Source organism: Periophthalmus magnuspinnatus, chromosome 6 (assembly GCF_009829125.3).
Source record: "Periophthalmus magnuspinnatus isolate fPerMag1 chromosome 6, fPerMag1.2.pri, whole genome shotgun sequence".
NCBI classification, from domain to species: Eukaryota; Metazoa; Chordata; class Actinopteri; order Gobiiformes; family Gobiidae; genus Periophthalmus; species Periophthalmus magnuspinnatus.
In genome coordinates, this window is record NC_047131.1 from 17,401,406 (window position 1) to 17,419,554 (window position 18,149).

Genomic DNA, 18,149 nt, shown 5'->3' on the forward strand with positions numbered 1-18,149 from the left:
TTTGCCAATACTTTCTCTATCTATTAATCTAGATAAGAGAATACGACACAGAAGGCAGAGACTGGTTTCCTCGCGAGGGGTAGTGGCGCTTGTTACAGCTCGTCCCAAACTACCAAATTGCCACTTCCCTCAGCTTCCCTTTTATTGAATTTGACTTGCACACATACAAATGGGAGGTTACATTACAGTTACACAAGCATCATTTCTAAGAAGCGTGTCTCGCACCTATCATCACTGGAAACGGATGGGTGCATTTCTGCATGAAAGAAGGAAGAACTTACAGTTTGCACAATAAGAATACACTTTGAAATATACTTTGATAAAACAGTAAAATAAACGTTATAAAATATAAAATCCTTTACATTTAATTATCTTTTTATTTTATTTATTTTTGCACCGACAGCTCTTTTCTTCCTGTCTTTTCTTTTCTTTTTTTTCTTTTTTTTGCACCAACAGCTCAGAAAAAAATGTCTTGTCTTCTTTTTTTTGCACTATTGCTGTGGCTGATAAAAAAACAAAAAAACACACAAACACAGTTCTAGTTTGTAACTTTCTGAACCACTCTGAAATGTGTCCCCATTCGCCAGTCCAAATGTTCTACCTGCCACCTTGATCCTCTTCCAACTTATCTGGTAAGTCTTCCCTCTCCTCACTCATCTCCTTAATTCCTGCCATCATTCATTCCTCTCTTACCTCTGGTATTGTTCCTACTACTTTCAAAAGTGCACCCTCACCTCTATCCTATGCTGATCTCAACAACTTCAAAATTTGTCACTGTGTGGCCCTCAGCTCCACTTTCATGTTGTACGGTTTAGGGGTCACAGTGATGCCAAACACCAGCTCATAGTCAGGCTCTCCTGCGTCCTCAGGCCAAATGAACCTAAACTTCCTCAGAAGAGTCACCAAGATGAGGAAGAGCTCCATACGGGCCAGGCTTTCTCCCAGACACACCCGAGGACCTGGAGAAAAATAAAATATATAAAACAGTACAATAAAGTCTGTATATCAGTGGGATTTTTTTCCCTTCTATGTCACTGCCTAAGTATGCATGTAAAGAGTAATACTTCAGTAGTTTGAATACTAGATCTTTGTTGCTTGGTGAGGCAGTGCTACTTCCTGTAATTAGTTTTGATTCTCTGCCAAAATCTGACTGAAACACAAGCCTGACCAAGATTTCTCTGCTGTGGTGCAGAGTTGGGATTTGGTCTAGGGTCCAGAACCACACTGTGTCCTTCTGCTGCTGCTCACATTATGCCACCATATATTTTTCTTTTTCTCTTAAGATAAAATGTTGAACTCCCATGTGAATAAAGTGGCATAATATGTTGTGTGCCGTATAAGGCATGTGAATTAAATCTGCAGAGAATGTCCTGAAAGAGTGAAAGGGCCAAGGGAGAGAGATAATATGGGACATTGCTTGGGAGATTGCTTCATGTACCAGAGACAACTGCAGGTAGAACACAAGCTCTATGCCAATAAAACTCAATTTAGTTCAATTTATTTTTGTAAAGCCCAAAATCACGACAGCAGTTGCCTTTTAGGGCTGAACATAAGAATTGATTTAACCAACAGAAAGTTCGAAAATCAACAATGAAAGAGAAACAGACAAGCAAATTAAACAACAGAAAACAAGCAAATGGATCACTGTCCCAGAACATTCCCTGTCCTTAGACCCTCCTTCTCAGCAAGGAGGGTCTAAAACTGAAATATAGAAATAGAACGTTAAAGCTATGTTTCAACATCCATCCATCCATCCATTTTCTTCCACTTATTTGGGGCCAGGTCGGGGGGGGGGGGGGGGGGGGGGTTAGATGCTTTAGTCATCTCAGCTGGCTCCTCTCGATGTGGAGGAGCAGCGGCTCTACTCTGAGCTTCTGCTGTGTGACTGAGCTCCTCACCCTATCTCTAAGGGAGCACCCAGCCACCCTGCGGAAGAAACCAATTTCGGCCGCTTGTATCTTTCTGTCATTACCCAGAGCTCATGACCATAGGTGAGGGTAGGAACGGAGATTGACCGGTAAATCGAGAGCTTTGCCTTTCGACTCAGCTCCTTCTTTACCACAACAGACCAATACAGCGACCGCATCACTGCAGACACTGCACCGATCCGCCTTTCAATCTCACACTCCATCCTTCCCTCACTTGTGAACAAGACCCTGAGATATTTGAACTCCTCACACTTGAGGCAAGGGCACTCCACCCACCCGGAGAGGGCAAACCACCTTTTTCCGGTCGAGAACCATGGCCTCGAATTTGGAGGAGCTGATTCTCATCCCAGCCGCTTCACACTCGGCTGCAAACCGCCCCAGTGCCTGTTGCAGGTCCTGGCTCGAAGAAGCCATCAGGACAACATCATCTACAAACAGCAACGATGAAATCCTGTGGTTCCCAAACCAAACCCCCTCCGGCCCCTGGCTGCGTCTAGAAATTCTGTCCATAAATATAATGAAATATAATGAACAGAAGCGGTGACAACATGCGCTGGGAACAGGTCTGACTTACCGCAGGCAATGTGAACACAGTTCCCACTGCCCTAATGTGCCACACTCCATGACGTATAATGCACCTGAATGTGATTATAACAGTATATAGTGTACTAAAGTGAGAGTTTGTAACTTTCTGGAGGTGGAAAGTCAACTGCATGATCCCAGAGAAATAGAAAGTCAAAACCATATTTGGAGATTTTACACCATACTCGGTTTGCGAAGATGCAAGCCGGAGTAATGTTTCTGGCACAAAATGGTACATACTGTGGCTTGAAGATGCACTGTGTGAAATTTTGAGCCACTGGGCATTCAGATATCGCTATAAAATGGTGTGCTCATTAGGCCCTACCAGCAGAAAAGGGCAGGAAGGCGTCTGGTTTGACAAACTCCCCCTTGTCGTTGAGAAAGTTTTCAGGGTTGAATTCAAGAGGAAACTTCCACTGTCCCTCCTCACTGAGTGCTGACGACAGGTTGGGGATGACAATAGTGCCCTAGGAACATAACAGAGGCATTTTACACTGCTATACACTTAGTTTTATAGACATTAATCTTCAATGTGGGCTTAACCTACACTAAAAAACTGAGATGGGGTGGGACCAAAATGTCCCACTGATGCAATTAACTTAATAATCCTACTTACTTTAGGAATGGAGTACCCCATCAGCTCTGTGTCTTTGGTGGTCGCATGAAAAACACTCAGAGGGACAGTGTCGGCCACTCGCTGACTCTCATGTACCACAGCCTGATGGAGCAACAGGAATGGATGGAGAAAAAGGACTGTTGATAAAATCTCTCTCAGCTGCACAGGACTATATAAAACAAACTTTAACCTATAATGTAAAGTTACGACAATACAATACATGACCTTGTGATGGAAATTTAAGTATATGTCATCTCTTTAAAAGCATTTGATCTGACAGTGACCTGACATTAACATGTGTAAAGGCTCTGCCACCATCCCACAGAAAACTCTGTTGTTCTACCTGTCAAAATTTAAAAGTTCATTATCTCATGGGTGTGAAACAAAAGTCACTGCTTTGAAATGTATGTAGCTTTGTCATTCTGGTATGAATACGCTGAACTCAGATGCTCGGGGAACACAGTAGGGAAGACTAGGGAACTTAGACTGGGGAACAAAGTAGGGAAGAGTAGGAGGACGGGGAAACGGAGGAGGAGGAGAGACTCGGGTGCCAGGAGGCTACCAGTCTTTGGCCAGGGCAGGCCTGGGCCCTGTCCTGTCTGTATCTGCTGTAACAAAGAATAAACCTTTTTCCACATTTCAGAACTCACCGGGCTTTGCAAATTGATTAGAAACATCTAAAAGTGTAATTTTTGCACAACAACTTCAACAGAGAACTCACAGAATGTTTGTGTGAGTGAATGTGAGTTAGAGGTTACTGCTTAGTAAAGGAACAAAAACTGATTCATGTAAATTAACAAAAAAAGTATAAAGTAATGTAGTGAAGGGAGCATCGGTGTAATATGTTCGTTGAAGTCTGCATTTCAATTGCTATTCTTCATATAATAAAGAAAGAAAATTTTAAAAATGAATTAAACATAAAAATATCTATTTAATACCTGGACATAAGGCATGTTGTGTCTGTCTTCAAAAGTGACACTGTCTTTTCCCTCCAGCACTCGGTCTATCTCCTGCTGGCATCGCTCTGGGTAGATGACAAAAACAACATTAACACTACCACTATTAAACCTAAAACATAACAGTACATGATTTTACCTTGAATGTGAGGCTTGGTCATGAGGTAGAGGAATCCAGTGAGCAGTGTATTTGATGTGGTGTCGGTGCCTGCAGAATGTAGATTGAGAAGAGTCATCAACAGTTCTTCTGAAGAAAATGATGTGCCCTCATTGGCTCTCTGTAAAAAAAAAAAAAAAGAAAAAAAGAAAAAAAAAGAAAAAGAATGAAAAAACTCAGTTAAAAAGATTGGTCTCTTAATATATTTATTTACCACTTATCACATATGTTTTTACATGCACCAATGGAATGGCTACTGACATGACAAAGAACAAATAAATGTCAGATGCGACAGATGCCTGGGAGAATAAGTTGGTTAAACACAAACAAACCTCACCGTACACCAAAATTAGCTACGGTGTGCCACAAGGGTCAGTACTCGGACACATTCTATTCATGATTTACATGCTGTCCATAATAACTAGCGACAAACAGGCTCTAAAAGTTCTGGAGATGAAACCGTTTATCCATTATCATTACAGTATTTTTGTTAAATAAAAACTTTTAAAATTTCAGGACCAAATCTTTTTTTTTTAAATCCTACATGTTCTGGCTCCACCACCACTTTTCTTTAAACAGAGTAGCAGACACACCAGATCTGCTACTTCAAATAGTTTAGTCATCCCCTTAAAAAAATGCCTTCAGCCAATCTGCTTTCTCAGTGGGAGTTTCAGAATCAACTCTGTGATCATAATTAATAATGTATTTTTGTGCTGCTTTTGTGCTGCCTGTTGCCTGTGGCACTGTGCAGGACTCTATTGTCCTGTGTCATTGTTGTTGACTAAAGTGACGGGAAGCAAGCCGGAGCAAGACAGGACCGTAGACGAGACCAGGGAGGGCCGAGCAGGAGTAATCCAGAGAGCGGAAGCCAGGGCAGGAGATGGGAAGCAAGCCGGAGACCAAGACAGGACAGGAGGCGAAGACAAGGGATGGACTGTACCGGAGCTGGAGCGCAGGGTTAGGAGCAGGAACGAGCGAGAGAGCAGGAATGTTTACATGCGGATCCTTGCATTTTACACCTTGCTTGGGGACTACGGTTGGAAACTAGCTGTAGAACTAATACTGGACCATTTACAGAAATGTTTATTAACGTGCATTGCCCTCATTCAAATAAACTCAATAAATAAAATAAATATAGATTTTTAGAGCTTTTCAGTTTTGTCATTCAGTGTTTGAATTTATAAACACTGTAAAATGGTTCAATATTGTATTCCAGTCATCCTGTAAGCTCCTCCAGATCCTGAAGGAGCTTACAGGAGACATGCAGGTATACGAGGAGAGCATGGCAGAGCTTTACAAAATGACCTCCAGCTCACCAGTGGCACGAGTGTGTCTGACCACACCACCGGGGCACTTGAGAGCTTCATGTTCTCTAGAAGATCCTCTGCTTTCTCTCAGTGATCCCCATTTGCATTTTCAATAAAACACTAAAATGGTCATCTTCACACCTGGACCCTGTGCAGAGCAGACTCTGAGCACAAATGTGTAAGGGTCTGAGGAAACCACGAAGGACATTATTCCTCCTGTCTGTACAAGTACCATTCTTCATCAAAAAAGACTAGGGATGGGAATCAAGAACTGGTACTTGAGAACACAGCAGGGTGGGAGAAATTGAACTGAAAAATTCTCACTGGTAGGCCTAACTGTTTGATCCCTGTGTGTGGCTTGGAAAAAGTGTGTCATCTATATTGAGAAATTTCCAAAACCTACCTCTTTGAAACAGGGCTTCAAATGCTATGTTTGTCTACTTTGTTAGGCTTTAATTTAAACAATAAAATAGGCTATAAATTAGATATAAGTTGTTTTTTTTAATTATTATTAATTAGGAATCAATAAGAGAATCATTAAGTAACTAGATCGCAGTATTGACAATGCTACTGAAAATGACCAGCCACACATTACTGAATGTTACATTACAATTACATTTTACATTTGTTATTAGAAATAATAATAATTATTAGGAATAAACCCCTCCCTGAACCGCCACCTTAACGTGGTGGAGGGGTTTGAGTGCCCGAATGATCCTGGGAGCTATGTTGTCGGGGGCTTCATGCCCCTGGTAGGGTCACCCATGGCAAACAGGTCCAGGGGGACGGGTCAGACGACGAGCGGTTCAGCAGCCATTTATGACAAGAGATAAATCAAGGCAAGCTATGTCGCCCGGACCGGCATTACCGGGGCCCCAACCTGGAGCCAGGCCTGGGGTGGGTGCTCGACAGCGAGCGCCTGGTGGCCGGGCCTTTCCCTACGGGGCCCGACTGGGCTCAGCCCGAAGGAGTGACGTGGGGCCGTCCTCATGTGGACCCACCACCCGCAAGAGGATCTGTAAGGGGCTGGTGCATGAAGATCTGGGCGGCAGTCGAAGGTGGGGGCCTCGACGACCGGATCTCTGGACATGGAGACTGGCTCTGGGGACATGGAATGTCAACCCCGCTGGGGGGGAAGGAGCCAGAGCTTGTGCGGGAGGTTGAACGTTACCGACTAGATATAGTCGGCCTCGCCTCCACGCACAGTTTCTTCTTTCTTTCTTGAGAGGGGCTGGACTCTCCATTTCTCTGGCATTGCCCGCGGGGAGCGGCGGGGAGCTGGTGTGGGCTTGCTCATTGCCCCACAGCTCAGCCGCTTCGTGTTGGGGTTCACTCCGGTGAATGAGAGGACGCCTCAGGAGGGGGAAGCAGTGCTTCACCAACACTGTTTACAGTGCGGGTGGAGAGCTGCTGACCTCGACTGGGGATGTTGTCGGGCGGTGGAAGGAATACTTTGAGGATCTCCTCAATTCCCCCGTCATGTCTTCCGAGGAGGAAGCAGAGACTGGGGACCCGGAGGCGGACTCGTCCATCACCCTGGCTGAAGTCACTGAGGTGGTTAGCAAGCTCCTCGGTGGCAAGGCTCCGGGGGTGGACGAGATCCGTCCTGAGCACCTCAAGTCTCTGGATGTTGTGGGACTGTCTTGGCTGACACGTCTCTGCAACATCACGTGCCGGTCGGGGACAGTACCACTGGAATGGTAGACCGGGGTGGTGGTCCCTCTGTATAAGAAGGGGGACCGGAGGGTGTGTTCCAATTACAGGGGAATCACACTCCTCAGCCTTCCCGGTAAGGTCTACTCCAGGGTACTGGAGAGGAGAATCCGACCGATAATCGAACCTCGGATTCAGGAGGAGCAGTGTGGTTTTCATCCCGGTCGTGGAACACTGGACCAGCTTTATACTCTCCATCGGGTCCTCGACGGTTCATGGGAGTATGCCCAACCGGTCCACATGTGTTTTGTGGATTTGGAGAAGGCATTCGACCGTGTCCCTCGTGGTGTCCTTTGGGGGGTGCTCCGGGAGTATGGGGTCCGGGGCCCCAAGGGCTGTCCGGTCCCTGTATGACCGGAGCAGGAGCTGCGTTTGCATTGCCGGCAGTAAGTCAGACTTGTTCCCGGTGCATGTTGGACTCCACCAGGGCTGCCCTTTGTTATCGGTTCTGTTCATTATATTTATGGACAGAATTTCTAGGCGCAGCCTGGGGCCGGAGGGGGTCTGGTTTGGGAACCACAGGATTTCATCTCTGCTGTTTGCGGATGATGTTGTCCTGATGGCTTCATCGAGCCAGGACCTGCAGCAGGCATTAGGGCGGTTTGCAGCCGAGTGTGAAGTGGCTGGGATGAGAATCAGCTCCTCCAAATCCGAGGCCATGGTTCTCGACCGGAAAAAGGTGGTTTGCCCTCTCCGGATGGGTGGTGAGTCTCTGCCCCAAGTGGAGGAGTTCAACTATTTCGGGGTCTTGTTCACGAGTGAGGGAAGGATGGAGCGTGAGATTGACAGGCGGATCAGTGCAGCGTCTGCAGTGATGCGGTCGCTGTATCGGTCTGTTGTGGTGAAGAAGGAGCTGAGCCGGAAGGCAAAGCTCTCGATTTACCGGTCAATCTACGTTCCTACCCTCACCTATGGTCATGAGCTCTGGGTAATGACCGAAAGGACAAGGTCGCGGATACAAGCAGCCGAAATGGGTTTCCTCCGCAGAGTGGCCGGGCGCACCCTTAGGGATAGGGTGAGGAGCTCAGTCACACGGGAGGAGCTTGGAGTAGAGCCGCTGCTCCTACACATTGAGAGGAGCCAGCTGAGGTGGCTCGGGCATCTGCTCAGGATGCCTCCTGGATGCCTCCCTAGGGAGGTGTTCTGGGCATGTCCCACTGGGAGGAGGCCCCAGGGAAGACCCAGGACACGCTGGAGGTTCTATGTCTCTCGGCTGGCCTGGGAACGCCTTGGGATCCCACCGGAGGAGCTGGAGGACGTGTCTGGGGTGAAGGAAGTTTGGGAGTCCCTGCTTAGACTGCTGCCCCCGCGACCCAGCTCCGGATAAGCAGAAGAAAATGGATGGATGGATATTAGAAATAATTTAAATTGCTTATTTTCAAAGTACAGTGCAAAGTATTCACCTTGTCCATTTCATCCAGATAGCACTCAACAAAATCCTGAGGTTGTCCTGGAACTCTGGTCTTCATGTGTTCATTTATTATAGAGGAAGTCATTCTTTTCAGTGTCTGAGACACAAGAACAAGAAAAAAAAATGACCACAATAAAAAAAAACTTTCCAATCATATTTAGGTACTACCTGTATTCTCTTAAAAGCTTTGTTAAATGGTAATGGAAAGCGACGGATGCAGGGAAAACAGTCATACAGCTGCAAAAAAAACAAAAAAAACCCCAATGATTATTACAATACTGGACTTATGCATTTCAATGAAAACAAAATAAATTGACAATAAAAATGACACTCACAAAAGACCAAGGTCCATTAATCATCTTGTTAATCTCAGTGAAATTTTCCACATATTTTACTATAAACTCATCATCATATTCAAATCGTTTTGCAAACAGAACAAGGCAGATCACGTTGGAGGCGATGTTGTGAAACATGACTTGAGCACTCAGGCTTTTACCTAAATGACAAAAAATAGACAGATGACTAGAACAGTTTTAGGAAACACTGTAAAATGATTCAATGTCGCGTTCCAATTCGAAAAGTTAAATTTTCCAACTTGAACATTTTAACGGGGACACTCTTTCGTCATCTTTACCACAACAGTCTGACACAGCGACGACATTACAACAGCAAATGGACTCCAACAGGCACTGGGAACAGGTCTGACTTATTGCCGGCAATGCCAGCACAGCTCCTGCTCAAGTAAGAGAGGGCCCCAGACCCCATACTCTCAGAGCACCCCCAAAGGGCACCATGAGGTGACATGGTTGAATGCCTTTTCCAGATCCACAAATCACATTTGGACATTTGGCAAACTCCCATTCAAAGAGTAGAGAGAGTATAGAACTAGTCCAGGGCATCTGATTCCTCCTGAACTCCTTCCTGGAGAAGTGAGGCCTCCTCCTGGTGACACGTCCCACCAAAAGGAGGCCCCACAGAAGACCCGAGACTCACTGGAGGGACTATGTTTCTCAGCTTTCTTAGGAATGCCTCAGAGGAGCTGGAAGAATGTCTGGGAGTCTCTGCTTAGACTGCTGCCTACATGACCTGGCCCTGGATAAGCGGAAGAAAATGAATGGATGGAAGGACTCTTTAATCTAAAAATAAATCTAGCAACAGTAATATTGATAGTTTGTGTTATTTTCTACCCAGAAAAAATAGTCAGAATAGTCCAATTTAATACATGAATCACACTAACTGTGACAACACTGTACATTGTATTTATTGGCTTGACAACAATAATACAGAAACTCTCCAAGGTCTAACCTCTGTGGATAACTGGAACACAGCATGAATCTCAGTCCAATAATGAGTCCCAAGACTCTTTATTAACACGGGAATTATTAACACACCTGTGTTTTTCTCCAGTTTATTGATGGTGTGCTGTAGTTCTCCCAGAATCCTCTGCTCCATCGACTGTTTGCCCAAACCAAAGTTTCTCATGGTTGTCAAAGCAAAGCGACGATGCTCTTTCCATTTTGTACCATAATCAGCTAGAATTACACCTGCACACAATTGCACATAATTCATGTTTATTCTTACCAATTTTCAAACAGTGAAAATAATAAGTAGGTACTTAAATCTAAGTAACTTGTTCCTAGCTCATCAACAGTATTCACATGCAATTTTTTCAGAGGTGGGTAGAGTAGCCAATAATTGTACTCAAGTGAAAGTAATAGTAAATAATAATATTACTCAAGTATAGGTACAAAGTAGTGCTCCAAAAAGAAGTACTACTTCTCAATTAACCCTTGTGTTGTCCTGGAGTAATTTATGACCTCAAAAGCAACTTTGTCACCAGAGAAGTCTGTCATTTAATGTCCACTTGTACTAAACAAACACATTTGGTCAAAATCCGAGTGATATTTGTCAAATTACTTACCAAAAATAAAAATCTTACAACTCAGTCATATGTGAGGTTGAATGAGAGCAAAAAGTGATGTTGAAGTCCTTTTTCCCATTCATTCCAGTTGGAGGTAGTGAATCCTGCTTACATTTCTCTCTTTGGCCTTTCATACCTACTTCATTCAAATGCCAGACTGACAACTTTATGAAATATATATCTCATAGGACCTCATTTACATGAATATTTACTTGGTTTGAGATTTATCATTTTTTAAGGCCTCAAAACCTTGGCAAAAACCCAGTGTTTACACATTGCCAAATAGTGTTTTTTCCTCACAAATCTACATTACTTTTGGAAAGAAGATGCTTGTTCACCCGAACACACTGATGCCAATCATTCAGATAGGACCTAATCCAGTTTTGGATGTACACACTTTTGAGGCAACTGAGACGATCCTTATAGAGGATAATTGCCTTACATTTTGTTTTTCACCCAATTTAAAAATAAGGGTGACTATGGCAGGTTTTAGGGCTCCAGGAACCACACCTTCATAGATAGATTTGTTTATCATAGCATTTAGTGGACCAAAAAGTGCCTTTGTGTTCTCAGGCTTGCAAGCTTCCCCCTTTTTCCTCCAAATGTAACAGTGCTCCCTGTGTGAATTTGCAAACCTTAATCTGGCTTTTTTATATTTCTTTTGGAGTAATGGCTTCTTCCTGCCAGAAAGGCCTTTCAGCCCATGCTGGTAAGAGTAACACACTCTTACCAACTTTAGCCAGCATCTTCACAAAGGTCTTTTGTTTTTTTTCTTGGGTTGATATGTACATTTCAGACCAAAGCACGTTCATCTAAAAAAAAAAGCATGCCTTTTTTTCATATGTTTTTTTTTTCTTCATATTTTTCATATTTTTTCATAAACATCTGGTTTCATCTGTATTTGTAAATATTAGATCTATTAAAGTTTATGAGGATTTGGTTCTGCGTGGAGGCTTTTTCAACATTTGTGTCATTTGAAATGCTATTTCCTAGTTTGTTCTGTTGTGGAAAAATTACAGCTGTAGATGAAAAGTAATCCATTTATGAAGCTCGGTGAGTTTTGCAATACAGGAAAAAAGGTTTATTGTTTGTTACAGCAGATACAGACGGGACAGGGCCCAGGCCTGCCCTGGCCACAGACTGGTAGCCTCCCGGCCTCTCCCCCATTTCCCCTCTCCCTCTAAGTCCAAGTCTCAACCAACCAACCAACCACCCAACCACCCTGAGCATCTTAGCTCTGACTATTTTATACCAGAATGACAATGCTACATACATTTCAAAGCAGAGTGACTTTTGTTTCACACCCATATGAGAATGAACTTTTACACTTAGACAGGTAGATCAACAGTGAGTTTCCTGTGGGATGGAGACAGAGCCTTCACACATGTTAATGTCTCGTCTGGGTCTGGCAGACTGTCACAGATCAAATGCTTTTTAAATACACAACATGACTATACTTAAATTTCTATCATAGTTCCTACATGACTTTTCAAACCAGTTTAAATTGAAGTCACCTAGTAGTATGTATAGTATACTTCCGTTCCTTTAAATCTTTTCAGTATTTTACCCAAAGAGACAAAAACCCATTAGTAGCATTTGTGGGTTGATACATTACTAATACATAGAATGTAATTTCACGAGAGAAAGTAAGTGATATTCCCACAAATTCCAGGTTATAATTATCAAAGTCCAACTGTTCGTCTGTACACTGTATAACCCGGCGTAGCAATAGATAGAGGAGTATTGGAACTTAACCAAGTATCTGAGGGGCAAAGAGTCCATTAACAAATGTTCAACCTGCCCAGTCTTTAATCCAATGCTGTGGATGTTTAAATGTCTTCCAAAAATGCCTTTTGGCTTAGGTTTTGGGTTCCATAGTTCCGCTTGCCTGGTTCACAGATTGAAACGGTTTAATTTGTTGCAGTTTGAGTGAAGTGACTATGGCTACTGCCTTAGCATGAAGGCCAGCTGTTAAAGTTTTCCCATGTGTTGTGTTTTTATGAACAGTGCAGTTTGTCAGTGTGTTACCTCATAGTACCATGCAGGAGACATTAGTGTAGATTGACAGCTGACTGTGGTGCGGCTACATGAGATTGATAATCAAAAGGACTGAGGTTAAGATGAATGTCCCAGAACAACAGTAGAAACGTGGCTGTGATTGACTGTGTGTCACCCTGGGCTCAGACTGCACGTGGTTCAGCTCCGGTCCAGTGGCCTTGAGTATTCTATTTAATTATAATTGTATAACCACATGCCGCAGTGTGATGCTGGTGGAGGTGTTGTGTTGCTCCAAATTCTTTCCATTCAACCAAGGGAAGTCACAATAATTGCTCTGTCCTTCATGGCTGCCTCTGCTCTGCACTATGCACTCTGACCCACGATCCCATCGGAGCACATCAGCACATCTCTCACACAGATACTCGCAGGCTCCACATGCTCCTACTAACTGTGTGGAGGCAGCATTGGAGCCATTGCTGCATTTTATGTGTGATGCCTTGTGTAGACTCTGCACATAGGCCTACTCATGGAAGTCAGACTATTTCGTTAACTGATATTTTATTGCCAGGCAGGGCCTCATTGTGTTGTCCACTCCTTTTCATCTTCAGAGTGGGTCTGGGTCATGCCTTTCTTTGCTGGTATCACCATCAGTCGCTCAGGCTCGGTGGTTTTCCACGGGACAGTGCAGTGGGCTTGCATGGCTTTCATGAATCGCAATAGTGACAACACAAGCTGGATGTTTGGTCGGGCTATTGGGTCTGCCCTTAGAACCCCTGTAGCATGCAGCTTGATTGTGTGACCTACAAGCCTATTAGTATGAAGTGTGACATTAAATGAACAAGCTTTAATTTCATTATTTGCTAAATAAAAAGAGTTTCAAAAACATTATTTAACTGATTTTGAAAACCCTGTTTTATTCATTTATAAATCTTTTTAGGAAACCCTTTGATTATTGTATTACTCTGAGTAACTTATCTGATTAGCTTTTACGTGGCACTCTTACCTAAATTTTAATGCAACAAGTGAGCAGACTAGTACTGAGCTCTGTGGCTGGTTTGCATAGTATGCACTTTGATTGAGCCTTGAACGCACTCTAGTTCACACCCATTTTTTAAGTCAGGTTTTGGCTTGTATTTGCCTTATTATGCTTTGTTGTTTATTATGTTGTATTATTAATTTAAAAAAAGTAACCTTTTTCTTCTACAACAGCATTGATGTATGTGTCCTGAGGTCGTCCAGCAAAGTCCACAGCCTTGTTAACCAGAGCCTCCTTCAGAGCCTGGGTCCCGCTCACCACCACAGCAGCTCTGGGCCCTATGTACAGACTGTAGATGTTCCCATAAGTCATCCTCAACTGGAAACAAACAGAAAAGCACACAAACATGGACGATCTCATTTATAAGCAATCTCACATAAAATACTAAGGCCCCCCAAGAACTTTTTCTCTCACTGTTTGAAAGAAATCAGACTAAACTCTTCCTGTTTCAGGCCAATTAGGATTACCAAAATTATTTTTGCCAAATACCAAAATAATGAGAGCATTTATATATATATATATATATATATATATATATATATATATATATATATATATATATATATATATATATATATATATATATATATATATATATATATATATATATATATATATATATATATATATATATATATATTTTTTTTTTTTTTTTTTTTCATTACTTACTATTGCATTACTTTTTCATTACTATGCATTTAAACCCAGATAATGATGTCATGTCTTTGGAAGCTTCTGATTTATTGACAACATTTGTGTTAATCAGAGTCACACTTATGGATGTATTTGAAGGCATTATTCTGGCTTTTAACAAATAGAAATAATTTTGGTAATCCTAATTGTTCTAAAACACAAAAGATTTAGTCTGAATTGATTTCTAAACTTCTGGTTTCAACTCTATGTTGAAGCTGAAATGGCAGGAGGGATTTGCTGCTGCTGTTTCCAAGTTGAATATATGTTTTAGTTTTGTGACATTTCCCTGGTCAAGCAGAGCAGAGACAAAGTAGTTATTTTCAAATTAGGAAATTTTTAGAAATGTATTGAGGATTAAAGTTAGATTTATTTTCAATAACCTTTAATAGCAAACTATGGCAACTGATAAAAAAGTATAATTAAATCACTTATAAAGAGTAGATTAAATAAAAGGTGAGGACATGTCGGTAGAAGTGCATTCTGGTAGAGGTCTGCGGGGTAGAATCCTCTGGGTAGAGATTTGAGTCTCTTGTAAATGACCGTATAGCATCAGGTAATATTGTGTTTTTTTACGGAAAGAATACTGTATTAACTGCTTAAACAAGGATTTACCTGTCAAAAGCTTTACCACTCCTCTTATGTGCAAAATTAAATTGATATTATTCCCTTTGAGTGTCAACAAGGTCCAGACTCCTTGAGGATTCAGTTCAATAGACCAGTCAGCGCATATTTCGAATGTTACATCATCTTTTTTTTGCCTTCAAGTATATAAGATTAGGCTGGAGTCTGCAATGACCACTGTTTGGAAACCTAACACTCGTGCAGGCATTTTTGGGAAAATTCCACTCATGGTACTTTGTGCATTATTGATGCTGAAAAAATAATCTTAGATTCTTTTAGATTTGTTCATACTTTCTTTTTTTCTTAAGAGATATGCATTAATATTACTGTTTATTAAAACATTAGATGATTCTCATGTGTAAGGACCCTTCTTCAGCATGAACAGAAGGTCCTTAGCAGACTACTTTTCTCGCCCCATTGTGATGAGCCTGCCCACAGTACAAACATAACAATGTAGTTTTGAATAGCACACCTACCGACTCAAAGTACTTCAGAGGGTTGTCAAGGCTTAAGTTCAGTGCATTCCCTAAAAATGGCAGAGCAAAGGGTCCAGGAGGGAAGTTTTTGGGCCGTCGTGACCTGAACTGAACGAACAAGAAGCAGAGACATATCCACAGGAGCAACACAGACACAAACATGGTGAGAGCAGAGAGCAAATAAGGACAGGGGTAAGCTGAGGTTTGGGTAAAATACAGTGGTTTCTTTAGCCCCGCCTCCAGTGATAGGGAATGAATAATGTGTTTCAGTAACAGGGTTTGCCATATGTGGAGTTAACTGCATAACACATAACATTTTCCATTATATTACATTCAGACTATAACAATAAGCTCTGTTAAAGAATGTGTTTACATGCACTCAAGTATCCCACTTAAGAGATAGTATTTTGGATGTAATGTCTGCTATGAAAGTTATGTTGTATTTTTATTACCAAAGCTTTTATTTTACAGTTACATATATAAAAATGCAAGAACTTTTTTTCTGAGCTGTCTGTGCCATGTGGTCATATACAAATACAAGTACTTCTGACAAAATTCAGTAAAAGTAAAAGTATGCATGAAAAATACTCAGAGTAGTTACATATTTTAACACAACTTATTTTAGATTGCACTTCATTTTCAGTGCTTCATAAATAAAACCCTACTCTAGCTCTTTCTTTCCAGTAAACCCACCTCCACACTCCCACCCTCCTTCTTCTTCAACTGCCTTTCAGTAATCAAAAACTGGTTCACATCAAAAATTCTCAAATTAAATGGTGTTAAAACTGAAGTTCTTCTTGTTGGCACCAAATCTGCCCTTTCTAAAGTTAACAGTTTCTCCCTTTCCATTGACAACTCCTGCCCCCCTCCCCTCAGGTCAAGAGTCTGGGTGTCATCCTCGGCTTTTCAGTCGCTAATAACATATCTTGGTCTGCCTATTTCTATCTACGCAACATTAACCGTCTGCCTCTCCCTCACAGTCCACTTGGCTCCTGTCCTTGTCAACAGCCTCATCTCTTCCCACCTTGACTAATGCAACTTTATCCTTTCTGGTCTCATTCTTAGAACCTCCCATAAACTTCAACTGCCAGTATCACCAGAACCCCCTCCTCCCCCTTACATCACCTCTGTCCTCCCACAGCACCACTGGAAGTTTTTGTGGTGTCGAGAAATTAATTAACAACAAGCAGAGACATATCCACAGGAGCAACACAAACACAAACATGGTGGAAGCAGAGAGCAAACAAAAACATGAGTCTGCTAAGGTTGAGGTACAAATTTGTGGTATCTTTGGCTGCCTCCAGTAATAGTGGACTTGAAAATGAATATGAAATAGGGAATGTCGATGTATTTGGTCAAAGCACTATCAAAGTCCAACTGAAGCCCAAAAGCCTCGGCTTGCCAGATTTGGAGATATTGCACAACACATTCAACTTCCCTTTATATCACAAATCTATCTCTATCTCAAATTACATCGCACAAACACAGGTTCTATGTAGATAATGAATGACAACCATGCATACATGTCTATACTTGTTTGACCTAGTGTCAGAGGTGGAAAGAGTACTGAATATTTGTACGTAAGTAAGTACAGTTACACATATTCATATTCAAATACAAGTACTCCTGCCAAAATTGTACATCAGTAAAAGTAAAAGTATGGATGAAAAATACTCCTCAAAGTATTTAACACAACTGGATTTTAGATTGCACTTTTGACGTGACCAATCAAAAAGTGTAAAACTGAATTTGACCATTTAAAACCTCAACCCAATATTCTTCAGTCCAATTCAGTTTATATATCCAGACATTTCACAGAGGGTCAAGAAACAGAGGGGACAAAGGTCACAGGGTCATGTTTCTTACAATGAGAAGTATGTGGGCAATAGCCTGTAATTAAGCCTTTGTACTTAAAGCATGTATTTGGTATTGGTATTTATTTATTTATAGTCACTGTCACAGAAGAACAACAAAATTGCGTTTGGAGCATCCCATAAAGTGCAAGCCCATAAATAATAGATACCCCTTAAACCCAAGTGTAAACATTGACCCAGTGTGGCCTCAGTACAACATAAGACAGTTGTTACAGCAGCATGATGAGGGCGTGTCAAGTAATGTGCACAAACAGGGACATTCAGACAGAGACCTGAGAATCATGACAAAAAAGCAACAGCGTAACCGCGTAACCAGTTCAGTGTTATTAAGAGTTGAATATGGTTTTTTGTCCATGAGAGGGGGGCAGAGTTCAGGAGCCTCACAGCCTGTGGATACAGACTGTTGGCCAGTCTGGATGTTCTGGCCCGTATGTAGAAACAAGACGTGTCAAGGGCTGCCCTATAGTTCTAGATTTTAAATGTAAGTGAGTTTCTTTGTTCGGGGTCTTTCTCACATTGGTTCAGAGAACACCCAAACTCTGTATGCAATTGGCCTATACTCTATATTTGTAATAAATAGCATTACACTATGTCTTTTGGGTCATTTCCTGAATACATCCCACTCTGGACCACCGGGCTACTCCTAAAGGTGAGCTGCTGTATGCAAATTAAACCACACTTGAAAAATGAATAGGCGGAAACCTAAGCTTATGACGCCTGCCCCTTGTACATTGTCTGTTATAGTACACTTAACATGAAGTTAAGTTAATTTCCAGATGTCTGAAGGTGCCATGTTCATCTATTCAAACAATTAAATGCAAGTGAAGACCATGAGAATGCCCAGCCATCAGATCCCTCAG

The 18,149-nt window shown here is 42.1% G+C and overlaps 1 protein-coding gene across 1 annotated transcript; it reads right to left on the reverse strand.

The window, feature by feature from the left end:
- Nucleotides 1–61: 61 nt before the first annotated feature.
- On the reverse strand, nucleotides 62–15,615 carry LOC117372203 (cytochrome P450 2B1-like). The gene is made up of 11 exons (XM_033967968.2): nucleotides 15,416–15,615; nucleotides 13,781–13,943; nucleotides 10,062–10,214; nucleotides 9,006–9,166; nucleotides 8,839–8,907; nucleotides 8,663–8,767; nucleotides 4,222–4,360; nucleotides 4,065–4,150; nucleotides 3,127–3,228; nucleotides 2,836–2,977; nucleotides 62–959 (listed from the first exon to the last, which is right to left on the reverse strand). Exons 1-11 carry the CDS (start codon nucleotides 15,575–15,577, stop codon nucleotides 772–774), a joined length of 1,470 nt encoding a protein of 489 aa, XP_033823859.1. The 5' UTR covers nucleotides 15,578–15,615; the 3' UTR covers nucleotides 62–771.
- Nucleotides 15,616–18,149: the final 2,534 nt, after the last annotated feature.

Bases quoted from the DNA above. Each gene is read 5' to 3' on its own strand.
- LOC117372203 (XM_033967968.2), bottom strand. From the start codon at position 15,577: ATGTTTGTGTCTGTGTTGCTCCTGTGGATATGTCTCTGCTTCTTGTTC. The intron at 8,768-8,838 runs GTAGTACCTAAA...CTTGTGTCTCAG, and splicing joins AAGCTTTTAAGAGAATACAG to ACACTGAAAAGAATGACTTC. The intron at 4,151-4,221 runs GTAAAATCATGT...TCATCTACCCAG, and splicing joins GACCAAGCCTCACATTCAAG to AGCGATGCCAGCAGGAGATA.